This window comes from Hyperoodon ampullatus (assembly GCF_949752795.1).
Source record: "Hyperoodon ampullatus genome assembly, chromosome: 2".
In the NCBI taxonomy this organism is placed as follows: domain Eukaryota; kingdom Metazoa; phylum Chordata; class Mammalia; order Artiodactyla; family Ziphiidae; genus Hyperoodon; species Hyperoodon ampullatus.
This window is the reverse complement of record NC_136915.1, coordinates 155,470,731-155,486,785: the sequence shown is the minus strand read 5'-3', so window position 1 is coordinate 155,486,785 and position 16,055 is coordinate 155,470,731. Positions and strand designations below refer to the sequence as shown.

Sequence of the window (16,055 nt, the reverse complement as noted above, 5' to 3'; positions counted from 1 at the left end):
CTCTCTCTCTCCCATTCGAGAAAGTACATCAAAAAGCAAGTGAGGGAGATAAGAGTACAAGAATAACTTGAATCTGTTCCAGTTTTTATCATCTGCAAACTTTAGTACACTTAGTAATAACAATGTACCTGAAAGATACCTCTCATGATTCTGCTAAAGTTGAGAAGAACTGGTGAAGTGCAGCCTAGGCAAGTTACTTTAATGTTCAGAGTCTGAGCTTTCTCACTTGTAAAATGGAGATAATACTTTGCAGAGATACTGTGTGGTTTAGAAATGACATATATAAAGGGACCTGCATACATGGTATGGAATTAAAGGCAGCTAGTATTTTCAGCAGGATCTGTAACTTTCCCCAAATTAAGCAGCACTGTGTTAGAGGCATAATAATAGACCTGCCTTTTTTCTTATATACTAGAGTTGGCCTGTAATTACACTAAGAAAGTGTTGCTAAATAAAACAAAACCTCTGAGCTCTACCTAGGAAATCTGGGTTCTACTTCCAGCTATGCTTCTGACTATGAAGCAGTCCAACTTTTTTTATTTTATGAAGAATCAGGTTCCACCTTGAAAGTTAAACTTCTCCAAGACCACTGTCCAATGGTTCTTTCCATTAAATTACTCCACCTCCTTTGGTTTAAAAAAGCCCAGATGATTTGTTATGAAATACTTCTTTTGTTAAACTTTGTTTATAACTGATGTGCTAAAAACAGTCAGGTCTTGAAGATTCCTGATTTTTAACAAGTTAGTGTTTCAGACCAAGTTCTAAATGCACGTAAATAAAAAATAGGTGAGGTTTGCTTGAGAGCCCACTACTAAATGGAAAATTGAGTCATTTCCTAATATTTCCTAATTTTCACAGACAGCCTTCTTTCTTGGGGAAAAGTTCAAGCAGCGACATTAATGGAAGTGTGATTCTAAAGAATACTTTGTTCTAGAATGCGTCATGCAATTTTCAAGGAGATAACCTTTTAAAAAATTATTTGTCTTCTGTAATAACAATGTCTTAAGTCTTAAAATATGTTACTTTGTGCAAAAATTAGTTTTCCAAAATATATGGCTTGGTTTACTTTTGTAACAGGATGCTATTAAAAACACAGCTCAAGAGACTGTTGCTTCCTGACTTAAAAGAAAAAAAAAAGTAAAAGTCTGACAAGTTTAAGCAAGCAAAAATTACACGGTAAACATTTACCCTTCAGATTCTGCCTCCACAAATACTTCATCTCCATCATCACCTGTTGATGTTTCATTTGTTGTGGATAAAGTGCCAGTGGATGTTGTCACCATTGGAACAGACTGAGAAGCATGCTCTGAAGCATCAGAGGTGGTACTCTCAGTAAATACAGTCACTTGAAAAAATGAAAGACCAGAAAAGCAATGAAAACTTTAACAACTTTGTGGTTTCTCTAAGTTTTAGCTAGAAGATATATCACAGGTTTCCATTTTACCATTATAACACATAATCTATTGATCTGCCTTTGACACCTACCTGGGGCTGCTACTTGCAGAGGAGTAGTGGGAACACTTCGGCCACCCGACTCCTCTTCGTGAGCTAGGAAGAGGGGTGTTTCATACATTCCCAAACCTAAAGACAATTCTGAATATTAATGATTGAAAGAACAAAATATTGTCAATATCCCAGACATCTAAAAGAAAAAAACTAATCAGTAGAGACACACAACTTTGTTGAAGCCCACAATTGGCCCATCAAGCAAAAATCAATCCCTCAAAAATGTAAATACAATTTAAATGTATCCTTTAAGCTCCCTAACACTAATTTAAGTAACCCTAAATAAAAAACAGCTAAAATGCTCTTATAAGTTTCATACAAGCTAACTTTACTGAGTGCCCAACTATGAACTAGGTACTGTGTTTGAATCTACTCTACACCAAAACAGCAAGGTATTATCAGTCTCCTTTTCGCTAAAGAAACTGAATTTCAAAGGGGTTAATTAACTTTCCCAAAGTTACTAGTAAAGTGGTAGCATTCCAATTCAAGCCTAGATCTGACTTCCAAGTCTTGGAAGTGTCCTATAATAAAGCCACATAAAATTGTGAATTCCTCTGAAGTCAACTCACAATTTCATATTGGTAGAGGGAAGCAGTGTTAGACCTACCTCACATCCTAAACCACCAGGGACTAAGATGTATTGCATGACTTACACGAGGGCTGCAGATTAATCTTTGTTTTGGGCTTATTATTAAAACAGTATGCATTCCCAATTCACTTACAAAATGCCATAATAGCTTCCAGGAAATATAGTGGGTTCTATGAATGCCAACCAATGACTAAAAGGTAATTAATTCCAGAAATAGCACAATTCATGTCCAAATAACCAACTGCTATTGCTTATGTTAGGGGTCATTTCATTCCACGTTTTTTTTTTTTTTTTTTTGCAGTACGCGGGCCTCTCACTGTTGTGGCCTCTCCCGTTGCTGAGCACAGGCTCCGGACGCGCAGGCCCAGCGGCCATGGCTCACGGGCCCAGCCGCTCCGCAGCATGTGGGATCCTCCCAGACCGGGGCACGAACCCGTGTCCCCTGCATCGGCAGGCGGACTCTCAACCACTGCGCCACCAGGGAAGCCCTCATTCCACGTTTTTTTAACATTTTATTTTTCTTATTTTTAATGTTAATGGAAAATATCTAACTAGTTTTATACACTTAACTAGGAATGTCAAATGTCAAACTAAACAAAAAATATGCTGTATTCCTTCCAACAACTTTAAAATGGCTGGTTAGCACCTAGGTATATTTATCAGCACAACAGATATTCCTGATACTATACTAAAAGCCAAAAGAGATACAAATGTAAAAGCTAGTCATTATGCCCAAAGAACTGAAAATTTTGTTGGAAAAACTAATATGTAAGGCAGTGCTTAATAAGTAGTAAATATATTATAGCTTTTTCCATAAATTAGGATAAGGTTTATTTAGATATAGACTTTTTTATATTAATATTTGCTCACTTAAAAAAAATCATGTCAGAACAGCTTATTACCAAAATACATGCAAATCCAGGAGAGCTAAGCTTTTATTTAGCGACTTACCTCCTTGGGAAGCAAGTTGGCCAAGATCAGAGTGACTAGAACTCGTTTGTGGCATATCTTCAGGTGGCCCAAAACGGAATCTAGGAACGCCAGCAACCTGTGGGGAACTAAACAGACAAAAATTAATTTAAGATGACACTTAAAGTTACCTTGTTTAAACTGCAATAATGGAAAGACTATGGGAAGAAGGAAGAATAAGCATAAACAAAGTAGGAAGAAAACAGTTTGAAAATAAAGTTGATAATGGAATTCTCACTTATGTAAATATTTTCAAAATATCAGTTGTCAAGAATTTAGCAATAATATAAATCACGTGATTCGTATTATGTGGTCTATATATACATGATTTATACATAAATAGCTTTCAGCTGTCCTGAACTACGCCTCACATTTCTTGAATCTGCTAGAAATCTCTATGTAGATATATTGAAAACAACATAAACTGAACATGAAATGTAACAAAAAAAGAATAAAGTCATGAAAAAAGCTTTGTGTCAGTTTTCAACGTTTAGTCATAGATAAATCAGGTCACCTCTTGAGCCCATTTCTTAACTGAAAGAATTCACTAGGTGGCTCCCAAGGTCTAGAAAAAAGCTTTAATATTAGATGGCTAGAAATTTGTTTTCTCGCTGCCCTAATAACACTACCATCCATCTTTCTGCCCATAATCCAGGATATAAAATAGCATTATCTCACTCTTTGCCCACTCCTTACCCTAACCTTTCTTGGCTAGTCAGCTACTGACGTTTATGGATTCTACCTCAGTAGTAACTCTTGAATCTATTTTCTTTTCTGTTTCACACTACTGCTTTAGTTAAGGACAGTCTCTTTCAGGTGAATTTTAAAAACTGTCTCCATAAGTTATTCTTCTATTAGAAGGACCTTAAATTCTTCTGAGCTATGTGAGAATGCTGCTGATTGGCTGGCACTCAGCAGTTCTTTAGGAGTAAGTCTGTTTCTGACTGGCTGACTTTTGGAAGGGTGGGGCTGACACTGATCAGTTGGCTTGTAAAACTGTGTTAGCTGAGGTGAGTTGTGGTTAACTGAGCAAGTTTAAAACTGATTCTGATGGCCATACGTTACCACATACTACAGAAAAAATCAATCATTCCCCAAGTTTGTAGAAACATTTTTATTCTATTCTTCAGGTACATCCTGTCATGCAACTGATACTTCAGCCACAATTAAACATGTGCACTTCCACGTGGAAAGCCTTTTTGTTCTTTAAAAGGAGTGGTATAGCACAAGCGTTAAAATAGGTTTTAGAGCCAGACTGGTTTGAAATAAAAAAACTGTCACTTCCTAGCTGTCTGACCTCTGGAAAATTTGTTAGCATCTCTGTGCTTCCTTATCTGTAAATGAAATAATAGTATCTATCCTCATAGTTACGAAGATTAAATAAACTGATTCATGGGAATGCTCAGTAAGTTTTAGGTGTTTTTTTCCAAGACTCAATTTAATGTTGTCCCCATTAAGTCCTCTCAGATTCTCTCCCCCTAACTGTTAGAATAAATCACTCCCTTGTTTATATAAACAAAGCCTATTGCTTATGCCTCTATTCTCCTAGATTGTTTAGGTTATTGTTAGTTGTGCATATACTTAGCTTTCACAACAATATTTTCCATCATGATCACTGTAATTACCAATACCTTCACCAACATCTGTAAAGCATTTATTATGTGCCTGGTGATATTATAAACATGTTAATATAAATTCATTTAATTCTCACAACTTATGAGGTAAGAACTATTGTATTATTATTCTCATTAATAAAATGAAGATACTCAGGAACAGAGAACCCAGCAACTTGACATAGCTAGTAAGCAGTACAACTAGGTTCCAACCCAGACATTCTAACTCTAAAGTCCATGCTCTTAACCATTGTTATACTGCCTTTAAATTTCAAACTCCTGAGGGAAGCAACTGTACTTCATTCACCTCTATGTGATCTTCCCCAACACTACACCCTCAACCCTCCTACCCTCAACTGCTTAGTACATAGCATAGGACTTAACAAATAATGAATCAATCAAATGCAATCAAGTTAACAGGGAAACAGAAGAATTTGATTAGTCACAAAGTATGTTTCCCTCTCGCTGACTTACTGAATTGCTTCAGCAAATCCATCAGTACGATGTGGCACAACAAGAGTTGGGGTACTTGGAACCGTTCTATCTTCATCATCAAAAAAATGCTGCTGCTAAAAAGACAGAAAACAAGTACTAAACAGGCATGATAGGAGCATACGTATGGACTACACAAATAACTGCTGAACAAATTAATCACTTTTACACGACAGGTAGGTACTTACCATGCCACCTATTCCTGGAGTCAACTGAAGCCCACGTCCTACAGACTGCCTCCGGGTCATCTGGATTCTCTGTGTCAAGAAAGGAATTTCATTTGTTTTAAGAAATTAGGCAATGAAAGAAACACCAAATATTAATAGATATGGCTTATTATACGCTGGTAATAAAATAACTGAAATGTTAGCAGATAATGTAATCACTGGGATTTTTCTTAGGAAAAACTGCTACTCATCTTGTACCAGTACTAAAGAAATCCATTTTGTAAACAACGACATGTTTTTAATTATATAGACCAGAATATTAACCAATAGACAAATATTTTATTAGCCAGTAGATAATATTAACCAATATGTAAAACCAAACTGATCCTATCTTATTTGTACGTTCCTATCTAACTTAGTTCCTATCTCCTTAATTTAAGTGTTAGTAAGTATCCTTTGATCTTAAAGTTTAATTATCCTTTGGAGTTCAAACAGCAGTACTGACTACTTGTAAACTGTTTCCCAATTTAGACAATTCTAAATTGATAGAATTGGCATATTTTGCAGGATCCATAAACAATCCTGTAAGACTTTATATTTTCAGAAGATGAGGTTATCTTCATCAGTGGTATTTTAGTAGAATCTACACTTGACAGTGTTTAGTACACTACAGAGTAAGACTCAAGCTACATGATTAATAGAGCCTTTGTACTTTTCCTGCTATTTCTTCAAGAGCTTCTGATAAGAGATGTCTAATCCTACTACAAAGAGTGTTACATGGAAAGGGTTATGCACACTTTCATGAACTTTAAAAGTGGATATTAATATATGTGATTGCATAAAAATAAGAGGAAAAGAAGTTCTGTTAAGTAGAACAGAAATTTCCTTTTTAAAAAAAAAAAAAACGTGCACCTTAGAGAAAGAAACCTTCAAAACAAATGGTGGTCAGCTGCTGAAATACATTTTATTTTAATTAAAATCCAAGAAAATTTTCTTTAACCTGTAAAAACAGCGAGGAGACTTTTATTTTCTATGAATATAATCATCTCACTTTATACACAACTTTAATAAGCCTTGCCTTTCCAAAGTTCACTTCCTCTGTGAAGTAAATTACTGCCATATTTCAGGGAAAAGAATTCAGAGATTAGTTTCAGCTCAAAAATTTTACAAAAATATACCAAACATTAGAAAGTTCACTGAATTTCTGGGGAAAAACAAAGTAATTGCTAATGGAAAGAAAGGGAGAAAAAAACCCAACATTTTTTCAAGTAAAATTTTCAGAATGACTAGTATTTTTAATACCTGAACTGGTGGTCCTAACTCTTGAGGTGGAGCATGAATGGTCAGTCTTGGGGGAAGTGGGTGTGGTGGGCGTCTTGGTGACTGAGGTGCTCGAGGGGTCTGTCTTTCAGATGCTGATGATGGCTGTTGTTCTCTAGAAATCTCCTGGGAAAAAGAGGACTCTGCAGTACCAGTATTTCCTTCACCTATAGGAAGAGAGAAGCTTATTTTGAACTATTATGTTTACCACAAAGTAACCTGGACAATCCCTAGAAGTATAAATCTTACCACTAGGAATGTTCACCTAATATTTTCAGAAAAAAAGTAGTGAGGTGTGGTAGACCCAGAGATATTGGGTGTGCAGTTAACAGTGGTATGGCCTTAGCAACTCCCTTCTATTTATTTGGTTGGTTAATGGAACAACAATGTAATGAACAAGAAACATTTTTCTGAAGATATCAAAAAATGGACATAAAGCACCTAGCTTAACACATGATAAAATAAACATTTAATACATTTTGGCTCATATTATTAAAATAGGCAAATTATCTGAAGATCAGACCACTACAGTTATTAGTATTACACTCAAACAGGGTGAAGGAGATTGGTAAAAAGCCTTACAATAACTTTCATATTCTGGTTTTCCTAAATTTTGAATTTCAATGGCCCTTCAGATGTCTAGGTCTTCTACATACAAAGTAAAACAACAAAAGTGAAAAGTTGAATACGATAACAATTTAGTAGTTTAAAAGTCTGAGGTCTAGAATCAGATTCCAGCTCTAACACTTTTTTTTTTTTTAAAGGTTTTTATTGGAGTATAATTGCTTTACAATGGTGTGTTAGTTTCTGCTTTATAACAAAGTGAATCAGCTACACATATACATATATCCCCACATCTTTTCCCTCTTGCATCTCCCTCCCTCCCACCTTCCCTATCCCACCCTTCTAGCTGGTCACAAAGCACCGAGCTGATCTCCCTGTGCTATGCGACTGCTTCCCACTAGCTATCTATTTTACATTTGGTAGTATATATAACTCCATGCCACTCTCTCACTTTGTCCCAGCTTACCCTTCCCCCTCCCTGTGTCCTCAAGTCCATTCTCTAGTAGGTCTTAGTCTTTATTCCCATCTTGCCCCTAGGTTCTTCATGACCTTTTTTTTTTTTTTTAATTCCATATATATGTGTTAGCATACGGTATTTGTTTTTCTCTTTCTGACTTGCTTCACTCTGTATGATAGACTCTAGGTCCATCCACCTCACTACAAATAACTCAATTTCGTTTCTTTTTATGGCTGAGTAATGTTCCATTGTATGTATGTGCCACATCTTCTTTATCCATTCATCTGTTGATGGACACTTAGGTTGCTTCCATGTCCTGGCTATTGTAAATAGCCAGCTCTAACAATTAATAGCTATGTGATCTTGGTTATATCACTTTGCTTCTGCTTCTCAGATTCTTCACTGGTACCTGAATCTGACAGGCTTATTGTAAGAATTAAATAATTCAGTACAAGTATAGTTGCTAAGGAAAAGCACTTATTTTGTAATTACTAGCAATGTACCAAATCCATCCACTAACTTAAAATTATCTAGACTACTAGGCATATTTTTGCTTGACTGTAAAAAAGAAAAGAAAGTCTCCAAGTATTCACTGAGCATCTGTTATATGTTTTGTATCTAGGAAAAATGGCTATGAACACCCACCCTCACAAGACTTAGCTTTTAGTGATATTACCTAAAGAAGTAAAAAATTTCCCTCTATAACCCAATTATGTGACACAAAAAAGGTGTTTCTTAAATCCATAAAATATTTTAGAAAATGTAAATTATTATAATTAATCTCTCTCCTTAGCTCATCTCCCTTAAAAAGCAACACTACCTTCATTATATGGTTCAGTATTCATTAGTTTATTTTTCTCTTAAACAATTAAAAGTTGAAAAGATTGCCTGCCTTTGCTTTCTTTAATTCAAATGAGCATACAATTTGCACTTTTAAATATACAGGCCTACACAGAAACTCAGATATACTGTTTTCCCACTAGTCTACATATATAAAGTTTTTATTATATTATTATTAATGATTCTGGCTCAGTATTTGTTAAAACCAGAATGGCATACTAGATGATCACCAATTCTCTAAAAAACATTTTAAAACAATTCTAAAATAAAATTATTTTCTATGAATTCCATAATTCTTTACTGCCTATAACAGTTCAGCTGACCTCCAGGACTCATCCTTTCAAGAATTAACAAAAGGTATGCTATATTGATGAAAAAATCTTTTATTCATTGGAAAACTGGACAACTCTGCAAAACTCCGATACCCACAAATCTTGAAACATGTAGCCTGATTAGACTGACCTCTTCTGGTTGTGAACCGCCATTACTATTAGAAGTCCCTGACTTAATTTTCCACTTAAGAGCAGCAGCAACACATGGCATTTATAATGCTTTATAGATTTAAAATTTTTGAATCTTACAGCGACCAATGAGGTAGAAAAAATAGTATAATGACTACATTTTAGATATAAACATAGTAGACTTTATGAGAATAATAAAGACAAAGCAAGAACAAGAGCCAATCTTTTGCTTGCCAGTTTACTAACCAAGTTTTATTACCTATGTGATAATTAAGTGCAGTCCTAATTTAGAAAACATCAGGTTAAAATATTAAAAGTGTTCAATTAAAAAGAGACTAAAAAAACAAAACAAAACATAACAAAAGAAAAACAAAACCAAATCTCACCACTGTTTTGAGAATCAGCTGCTCTCTGACTACTTTCACCTCCACCCATACTTTCTTCTGTTTCTGTACCTGGATCAGTCCCATCACCACCCTAAAAACAAAATATGAAAGCTAAGTGCAAATAAATCAAGTAGTTACCTTAAAAAATAATTAACCAAACAAAACCACAGTAGAAACAAACAAAAACCCAAAGATAAGAAAAGCTGTAGTGTTCTGAGAATACAAGCCTTTTTATATTCTTGAAAAACAATACTAAGCAAGTTCTTGAAGAAAACTGATGGTCAAAATTCCAGCCAGTTACCTCAGCATCATCAGCTTCATACCCATCGTTGCCATCTGCACTACCAGTGCCTTCATTACTATCTTCACCTTCGTCTCCCATCCCTGTGTCATCTTCATCATCATCGTCTTCTTCTTCATCTTCTTCATAATCCTAGTAAAAAATCCCCAAGTATAAATAAAGATCTAGGACATGGTACACATGTTCTGCATATCTTGACACCATGGTTAGAAATTTAAGTGACTCATTACTGACCAGGATACAGGAGTTGTCCTGAGAGTTATAGGGGATTACTTCAGTGGCAGCAAGAATCAAAACTGTGAAGCTTACTGGAATTAGTACAGTAATAATCAACTCTGAATTCTAACTATTCGTATGAGATCAATTCAAAGATTAAAGCTCCCAGATGTCCACAGAATATCAAGTGGTCCACTTTAATTCTAAATTTAAAATGTGGCATTGAATAAGAAAATGGTGAAATGATACTATGCTATAAGCTTTTAAAAAACATTGATTAATAAAAGAATCTAAAAATGAGAAGCTGTCAATATAGGATTAACTCCCAAAATAAAATGCAAAGTTTCACTTAGAATATGTTTTAATTATCATGACACCTCAATTTCTTTTGAAAAGAACTATAAGGGCTCCACAAGGAAAAAAACCCTTTTATTTCCAGAAACCACAGTGCTTACAATTAAGTCTATAGTCACTTACCAGTGAGATTTAAGATTAAGTTTAATTAATCTAACAAATTTAACAAATCCTAAAGGACTCAGTAATCATTAAAAAAAATGAGATTTTCCATCACTTGCTCTATGCAAAATGTTAAGTTCATAACTAATCAGGATAAAAGAAAAGCATAATAATCTATTTAAAGTGATGGGGAATCAGAATTTACTGGTTGATGCATTAGTATTCCCAAGGATTTCAGCATTTCATCCAGCAGTTTAAAACAATACATGATTTCAAATCCAAATTTACCTCATGTTCCCCATCATTTTCATCATCATCCTCCTCTTCATCATCACTGTCAATTACAATGACATCATCTCCTTTGCCTTGACCATCTTGTGATGATATTGTTTGCTGATCTGATTGAAGAGGTCCAAGGTCTATTTGTAGAGACTGAGAGGTTTCTTCACTGTCTTCCATTGGTGTATAATCGCCCTGGGTGACTCCCTTTAAAAGCAAAAGATAAATGAATAAACAAATAAATAAAGTCAAGTATACTTAAAACTATCAGTGACATACTGTAGATATAAGTAAAGGCTAAAGAATACTTATGGACTACCAGAATTTTATTTTTAAAAATATGGTTTTGAGGGCTTCCCTGGTGGCGCAGTGGTTGAGAGTCTGCCTGCCGATGCAGGGGACACGGGTTTGTGCCCTGGTCCGGGAAGATCCCACATGCCGCGGAGCGGCTAGGCCCCTGAGCCATGGCCGCTGAGCCTGCGTGTCCGGACCCTGTGCTCCGCAACCGGAGAGGCCACAACACTGAGAGGCCCACATACCACAAAACAACAACAACAACAACAACAAAAAAAACCGGTTTTGAAAGCAGAATTAATTTAAAATAAATGCTTTGAGTTTCTTTACAGTCTTCCTATAGAAAAATTATTATAAATCCCACTGGGTAATATTCCAATAAAAAAGAGAGAAAATACTTTATGTAGACACACAGGTATATATGTGTCAAATCTACCAGTGTGGTACTGTAGATGAGTGTTGTCCATCGGAAGTATAATGTGAGCCACAATACATTTCCCATATGGAATTTAAAATTTTTTAACAGTCACATAAAAAAAAAAAAAAAGCAGGTGAGATCAATTTAAACAATAATCTTAATGTAGCCAAAAATTATTTCAACATGTAACCTATATAAAAATTATTAATCCTACATTTTAAAATTTGTAATAAGTCTTCAAAATCCAATGTATATTTCACACTTAAGAACATGTCAGTTTGGACTAGCCATATTTCAAGCACTCAACAGCCAACATGGTTAGTTAACAGTGCGGACCAAAGGCAGAAAAAAGACTATCCATGGAACTCCAACATGTAATTTTAAAAAAGACAAAAAATTTTCCCCAAATCAGAAATACTATGTAAAACACACTAAATAAAACAAACTATTATAACTGTCTTTTTACAAAAATACTTCTCCCCCCTCAAAACTCTATCTTATGCCTTTAAACTGCATTAAAGATATACCAGACGTAAAAATAATTCTTCCCTCAATCTATTTCCTCACAATTCCATTTTTTAGCTACTGAAATAAACTGCAATTTAACTTTATTTTTTGATATTTACTATAAAAAGTTAAACATTTACTTTTTTTTTTTTTTGCGGTACGCGGGCTTCTCACTGCTGTGGCCCCTTCCGCTGCGGAGCACAGGCTCCAGACGCGCAGGCCCAGCGGCCATGGCTCACGGGCCCAGCCGCTCCACGGCATGTGGGATCCTCCCAGACCGGGGCAGGAACCCGTGTCCCCTGCATCGGCAGGCGGACTCCCAACCACTGCGCCACGAGGGAAGCCCAAACATTTACTTTTTATTTTAGTTCAGCACTCAGCAAAATCTGGGTTTTTTTGGCCATGCCACGCAGCATGTGGTATCTTAGTTCTGTGACCAGGGATCAAACCTACGCCCCCTGCAGTGGGAGCGAGGAGCCCTAACCACTGGACTGCCAGGGAATTCCAAAATCTGTTTTATACAAGCCAGAAACAATGTCTTATGAACTAAATCATTCATAAAGATGTTTACTGTAATGGAAAATATGAGTAAGTCATGGTAGAATTAAAAACGTTTAACAAACTAACATGCTTATTTCAAGAAAAGCAACACTTAGAACACCTGCTTCATTGTCAGAAAATTAGAAAAATGAACTGTTACACTTTCACACACTAAGTAGACAGTGCTAGAAGACAAAATGGAAAGCCCAAAGGCACTTTTGAGTCACAGACAATTTTGCCAATCTCAAGAAAAAGCTTTGCACAAAAGATTTCAGTATAATTTAACCAAGTCTGGCAATAACGTAGAAATTCACATCTTATTTCAAAATTGTTGTTATGCTTTTCAGGTATGACCCGCTCTGAAATATACACAAAATCGATGTCATTTAGAGTATTACATATTCATCTTGGAAGTATAGTTTTCTGTTCTTAGCCAAGGAAAACTGAAAAAATTAACTTACAAAATTAATGCATCTAAGAAACTAAAATTTACTTGCAATCTATGGTTACTTATGATTAGCCTGAAACAATTCCTTTATTTATTTATTTTTTACTTATTTATATTTTTGCGATACGCGGGCCTCTCACTGTCGTGGCCTCTCCCATTGCAGAGCACAGGCTCCGGACGCGCAGGCTCAGCGGCCATGGCTCACGGGCCCAGCCACTCCGCGGCATGTGGGATCCTCCCAGACCGGGGCACGAACCCGTTGTGCCCTGAATCGGCAGGCGGACTCTCAACCACTGCACCACCAGGGAAGCCCAATTCCTTTATTTTATACAGATAAAATAATTTTAGAATAAAATGATCCTAAAAATTTATCCAGACAGAAAGTACTGTTTCAAGCTTAACAAGACAAATGGAAACCAGACAGCCTGAGTTCAAATCCTAGCTCCAATGTTATGAAAACCTGGGTGCATGACTTAGCTGGGTATTGGTTTCTTCACCTGTAAAACAGGGTTGTTGCAAGATTTCTTATGAGGATTAAATCAGTTAATAAATGCAAATACTTCAGAACCACACTTGGCATGAGTTGTGTTAACTAATATTATAATATTACTATAAATATGAATTACTATAAATTATGAACTCTCAATTTGTAGGGCGGAGGAATGGAAGAGAAGTAATAATTTGAGTGCCTAATATGTGGCAGGTACTATTTTAGGTACTCTACAAAACTAAAAATTATGTTATCTTATGAAAAAATTGAGGCTTAGAGAGAATTAATGTCTTGCTTACAGTCACACAGCTTCTAAGTGGGAGTTAGGAACAGAAGCCAGAGCTTTGTAATTTCAGAGTCTATGCATTCCCATTAGTTAGGCTGCCTCTGGAGAAGCCTCAATGAGAGTTCAAAAGATGAAGAGGTATGCAAATGCGTTTCCTTTCACAGATTATTTTAATTCAGTAAGGGAAGCAATAGAGGGGAGCAACAAAGGATACCAAGTGGGGCACTTATGGATTAACTCAAGACTCAACCAGCCCATCCTTCCAAATAAAATAGAGTGGGTAATCTTTACTCATGACAACCTTAGCTTGGAAAATCTGTGCTAACTATAAACAAAAACATTTCTTTAATAAAGTTTAGAAGGCAGGATACTAATTAGAAGTAAAGCAGAAATTGCATTGGTAATTCTAACAATATTTCATTAAATATAAAAGCAGCAAATTGAAAACAGAAGTCCAAATAATATTTCAATTTGTCAAAGCTCATTTCATTCACTAAAAGCAATAATTTGTTTACTTTAAGTATGTTTTACTTACTTCTCCAATGGAATCTTGAGAATCTTGGTTGTATACTTGAGTCTCTACCTCTCCATCAGTACTTTCTTCTGCCATAACTTCTTCCTGAATCATGACATACAAGTGTGGTAACCATATCAGTTCACTAGATGAAGCATCACCTGTTCAGTGAGTTCTCCCAATAAAAAAAAAACTCAAATCTGTAACTTTATGAAGCTGTACATCAGAAATGTTCACTTATATTTACTTATAAAATATAAACAATCACATTCCTCTTTGGTATATACAAAATAAGGTTTATGAACATGCAAGTGAAATTAATTTAGTAGTCTCAATGCTTGATAATAAAACAATTCATTACAACTTACCTTCAACAAAAGAAAATAAAGGAATACCATTTTGGTCAATCAGAGAAAAAGATGGCAGGTACCAGTTTAAAATTCCCATGAGACTATAACTTCCTTATTCTTTAAATTAAAAAAAAAATTGAAATGGAATTCATCCTACGTTTTTGTAACTGTGTTCTTAAAATTGAAATGGGAACTAGTTCAATTAAACATACTCAAAGAATATAAAACAGGGGCTTCCCTGGTGGCGCAGTGGTTGCGAGTCCGCCTGCCGATGCAGGGGACGCGGGTTCGTGCCCCGGTCTGGGAAGATCCCACATGCCGCGGAGCGGCTGGGCCTGTGAGCCATGGCCGCTGAGCCTGCGCGTCCGGAGCCTGTGCTCCGCAACGGGAGAGGCCACAGCAGTGAGAAGCCCGCGTAACGCAAAAAAAAAAAAAAAAAAAAGAATATAAAACAGTGTTGGCAACAGCAACAATACCTGGGTTTTCAGTGGAAATTTTACAGTAAGTTCAACAAGAGAGTTTTCTGGATTTTGATCCCAAAAGGTCCATTCTCTTAATAATGCTGTAATTGAAAGAATACCTTGGGTCTATGGATAGAAGTAAAAGTAAACAGAAAGATCTTTACACACCTCAGTTCCTACAGGTGTAACACTTTTCAGCTTCTTTGGAAGAGGCATTTCCACTGTATCGTCAGAGATCTGGTCTGATGCTTCTATGGTGCTATCTTCTTCCTCTTCACGTGTACGCTTCGGCAAAGAAGAACTTGGGGTAGCTGAAACTTTGAAATTACATAATTTAAATCTTGAATTAGAGCGTGATAATCGCTCAATTTAGACAAAGTTAACTTAAAAAATATCTTGGTCATTTAACTAAAAAAAAACACGGTAAAAATTTGGACAGAACAACATAATTTGTTCCTGCTAATCTATGTGTAAACAAAGAGCAATTTACGCTCTGAATCAATGGTCTTAACCTTTGGTTAATAAAGCCAATCAACTTCTACAACAATACATCTGACTCACCGTGACTGTACTGATATAGAATTGCTACTCACAAAGCTTATATAGGGCCATCTTATAATCTATAAAACCCAGGACTCCTTGGATAAAAAAATTTTCCTTGTATGTTTAGACTTGAAAATTCTTACTTGATCTTCTTCTAGATATCTTTTAGTTCTCAGGACTTGTATTAAGTTACAGCTGACCCTTGAACAATTCAGGGGTTAGGGGTGCTGGCCCTCCATATCAGCCATTCCTTCGTGTCTGCAGATTCAACCAACTGAGGATGTACAGTACTGTAGTGTTTACTATTGAAAAAAATCCACATTTAAGTGGACCACGAAGTTCAAACCTGTGCTGTTCAAGGGTCAACTGTACATAAAATAAGTTTCAGGTTGTATCACCTTTAAAATTAGTCAAAAAATAACTGGAAAGGAAGAAAGATCTTCATGACCTAAAATAGAATTCAGCAGTAAACATAAAAATAAGATGTTAGGAATATCGCCATCCATTTTAATACCTGGTAGAAAACAAGTAGGTACAAAGAACATTCAAGATATGTATTATACTCAAGAAACTATAAATGCACAGGTC

At 35.8% G+C, this 16,055-nt stretch overlaps 1 protein-coding gene across 1 annotated transcript in view; it reads right to left on the bottom strand.

The window, feature by feature from the left end:
* Positions 1–16,055, bottom strand: part of TPR (translocated promoter region, nuclear basket protein) — a 73,511-nt gene that overhangs the window by 4,102 nt on the left and 53,354 nt on the right. Inside the window, exons 38-48 of the mRNA XM_079696515.1 lie at positions 15,093–15,241; positions 14,135–14,218; positions 10,626–10,823; positions 9,666–9,797; positions 9,365–9,455; positions 6,639–6,823; positions 5,358–5,426; positions 5,152–5,246; positions 3,047–3,153; positions 1,486–1,581; positions 1,189–1,345 (exon numbers count right to left, since the gene is read on the bottom strand). Coding sequence (XP_079552641.1) covers positions 1,189–1,345; positions 1,486–1,581; positions 3,047–3,153; positions 5,152–5,246; positions 5,358–5,426; positions 6,639–6,823; positions 9,365–9,455; positions 9,666–9,797; positions 10,626–10,823; positions 14,135–14,218; positions 15,093–15,241 — 1,363 coding nt within the window. The remainder of the gene's footprint in view (positions 1–1,188; positions 1,346–1,485; positions 1,582–3,046; positions 3,154–5,151; positions 5,247–5,357; positions 5,427–6,638; positions 6,824–9,364; positions 9,456–9,665; positions 9,798–10,625; positions 10,824–14,134; positions 14,219–15,092; positions 15,242–16,055) is intronic.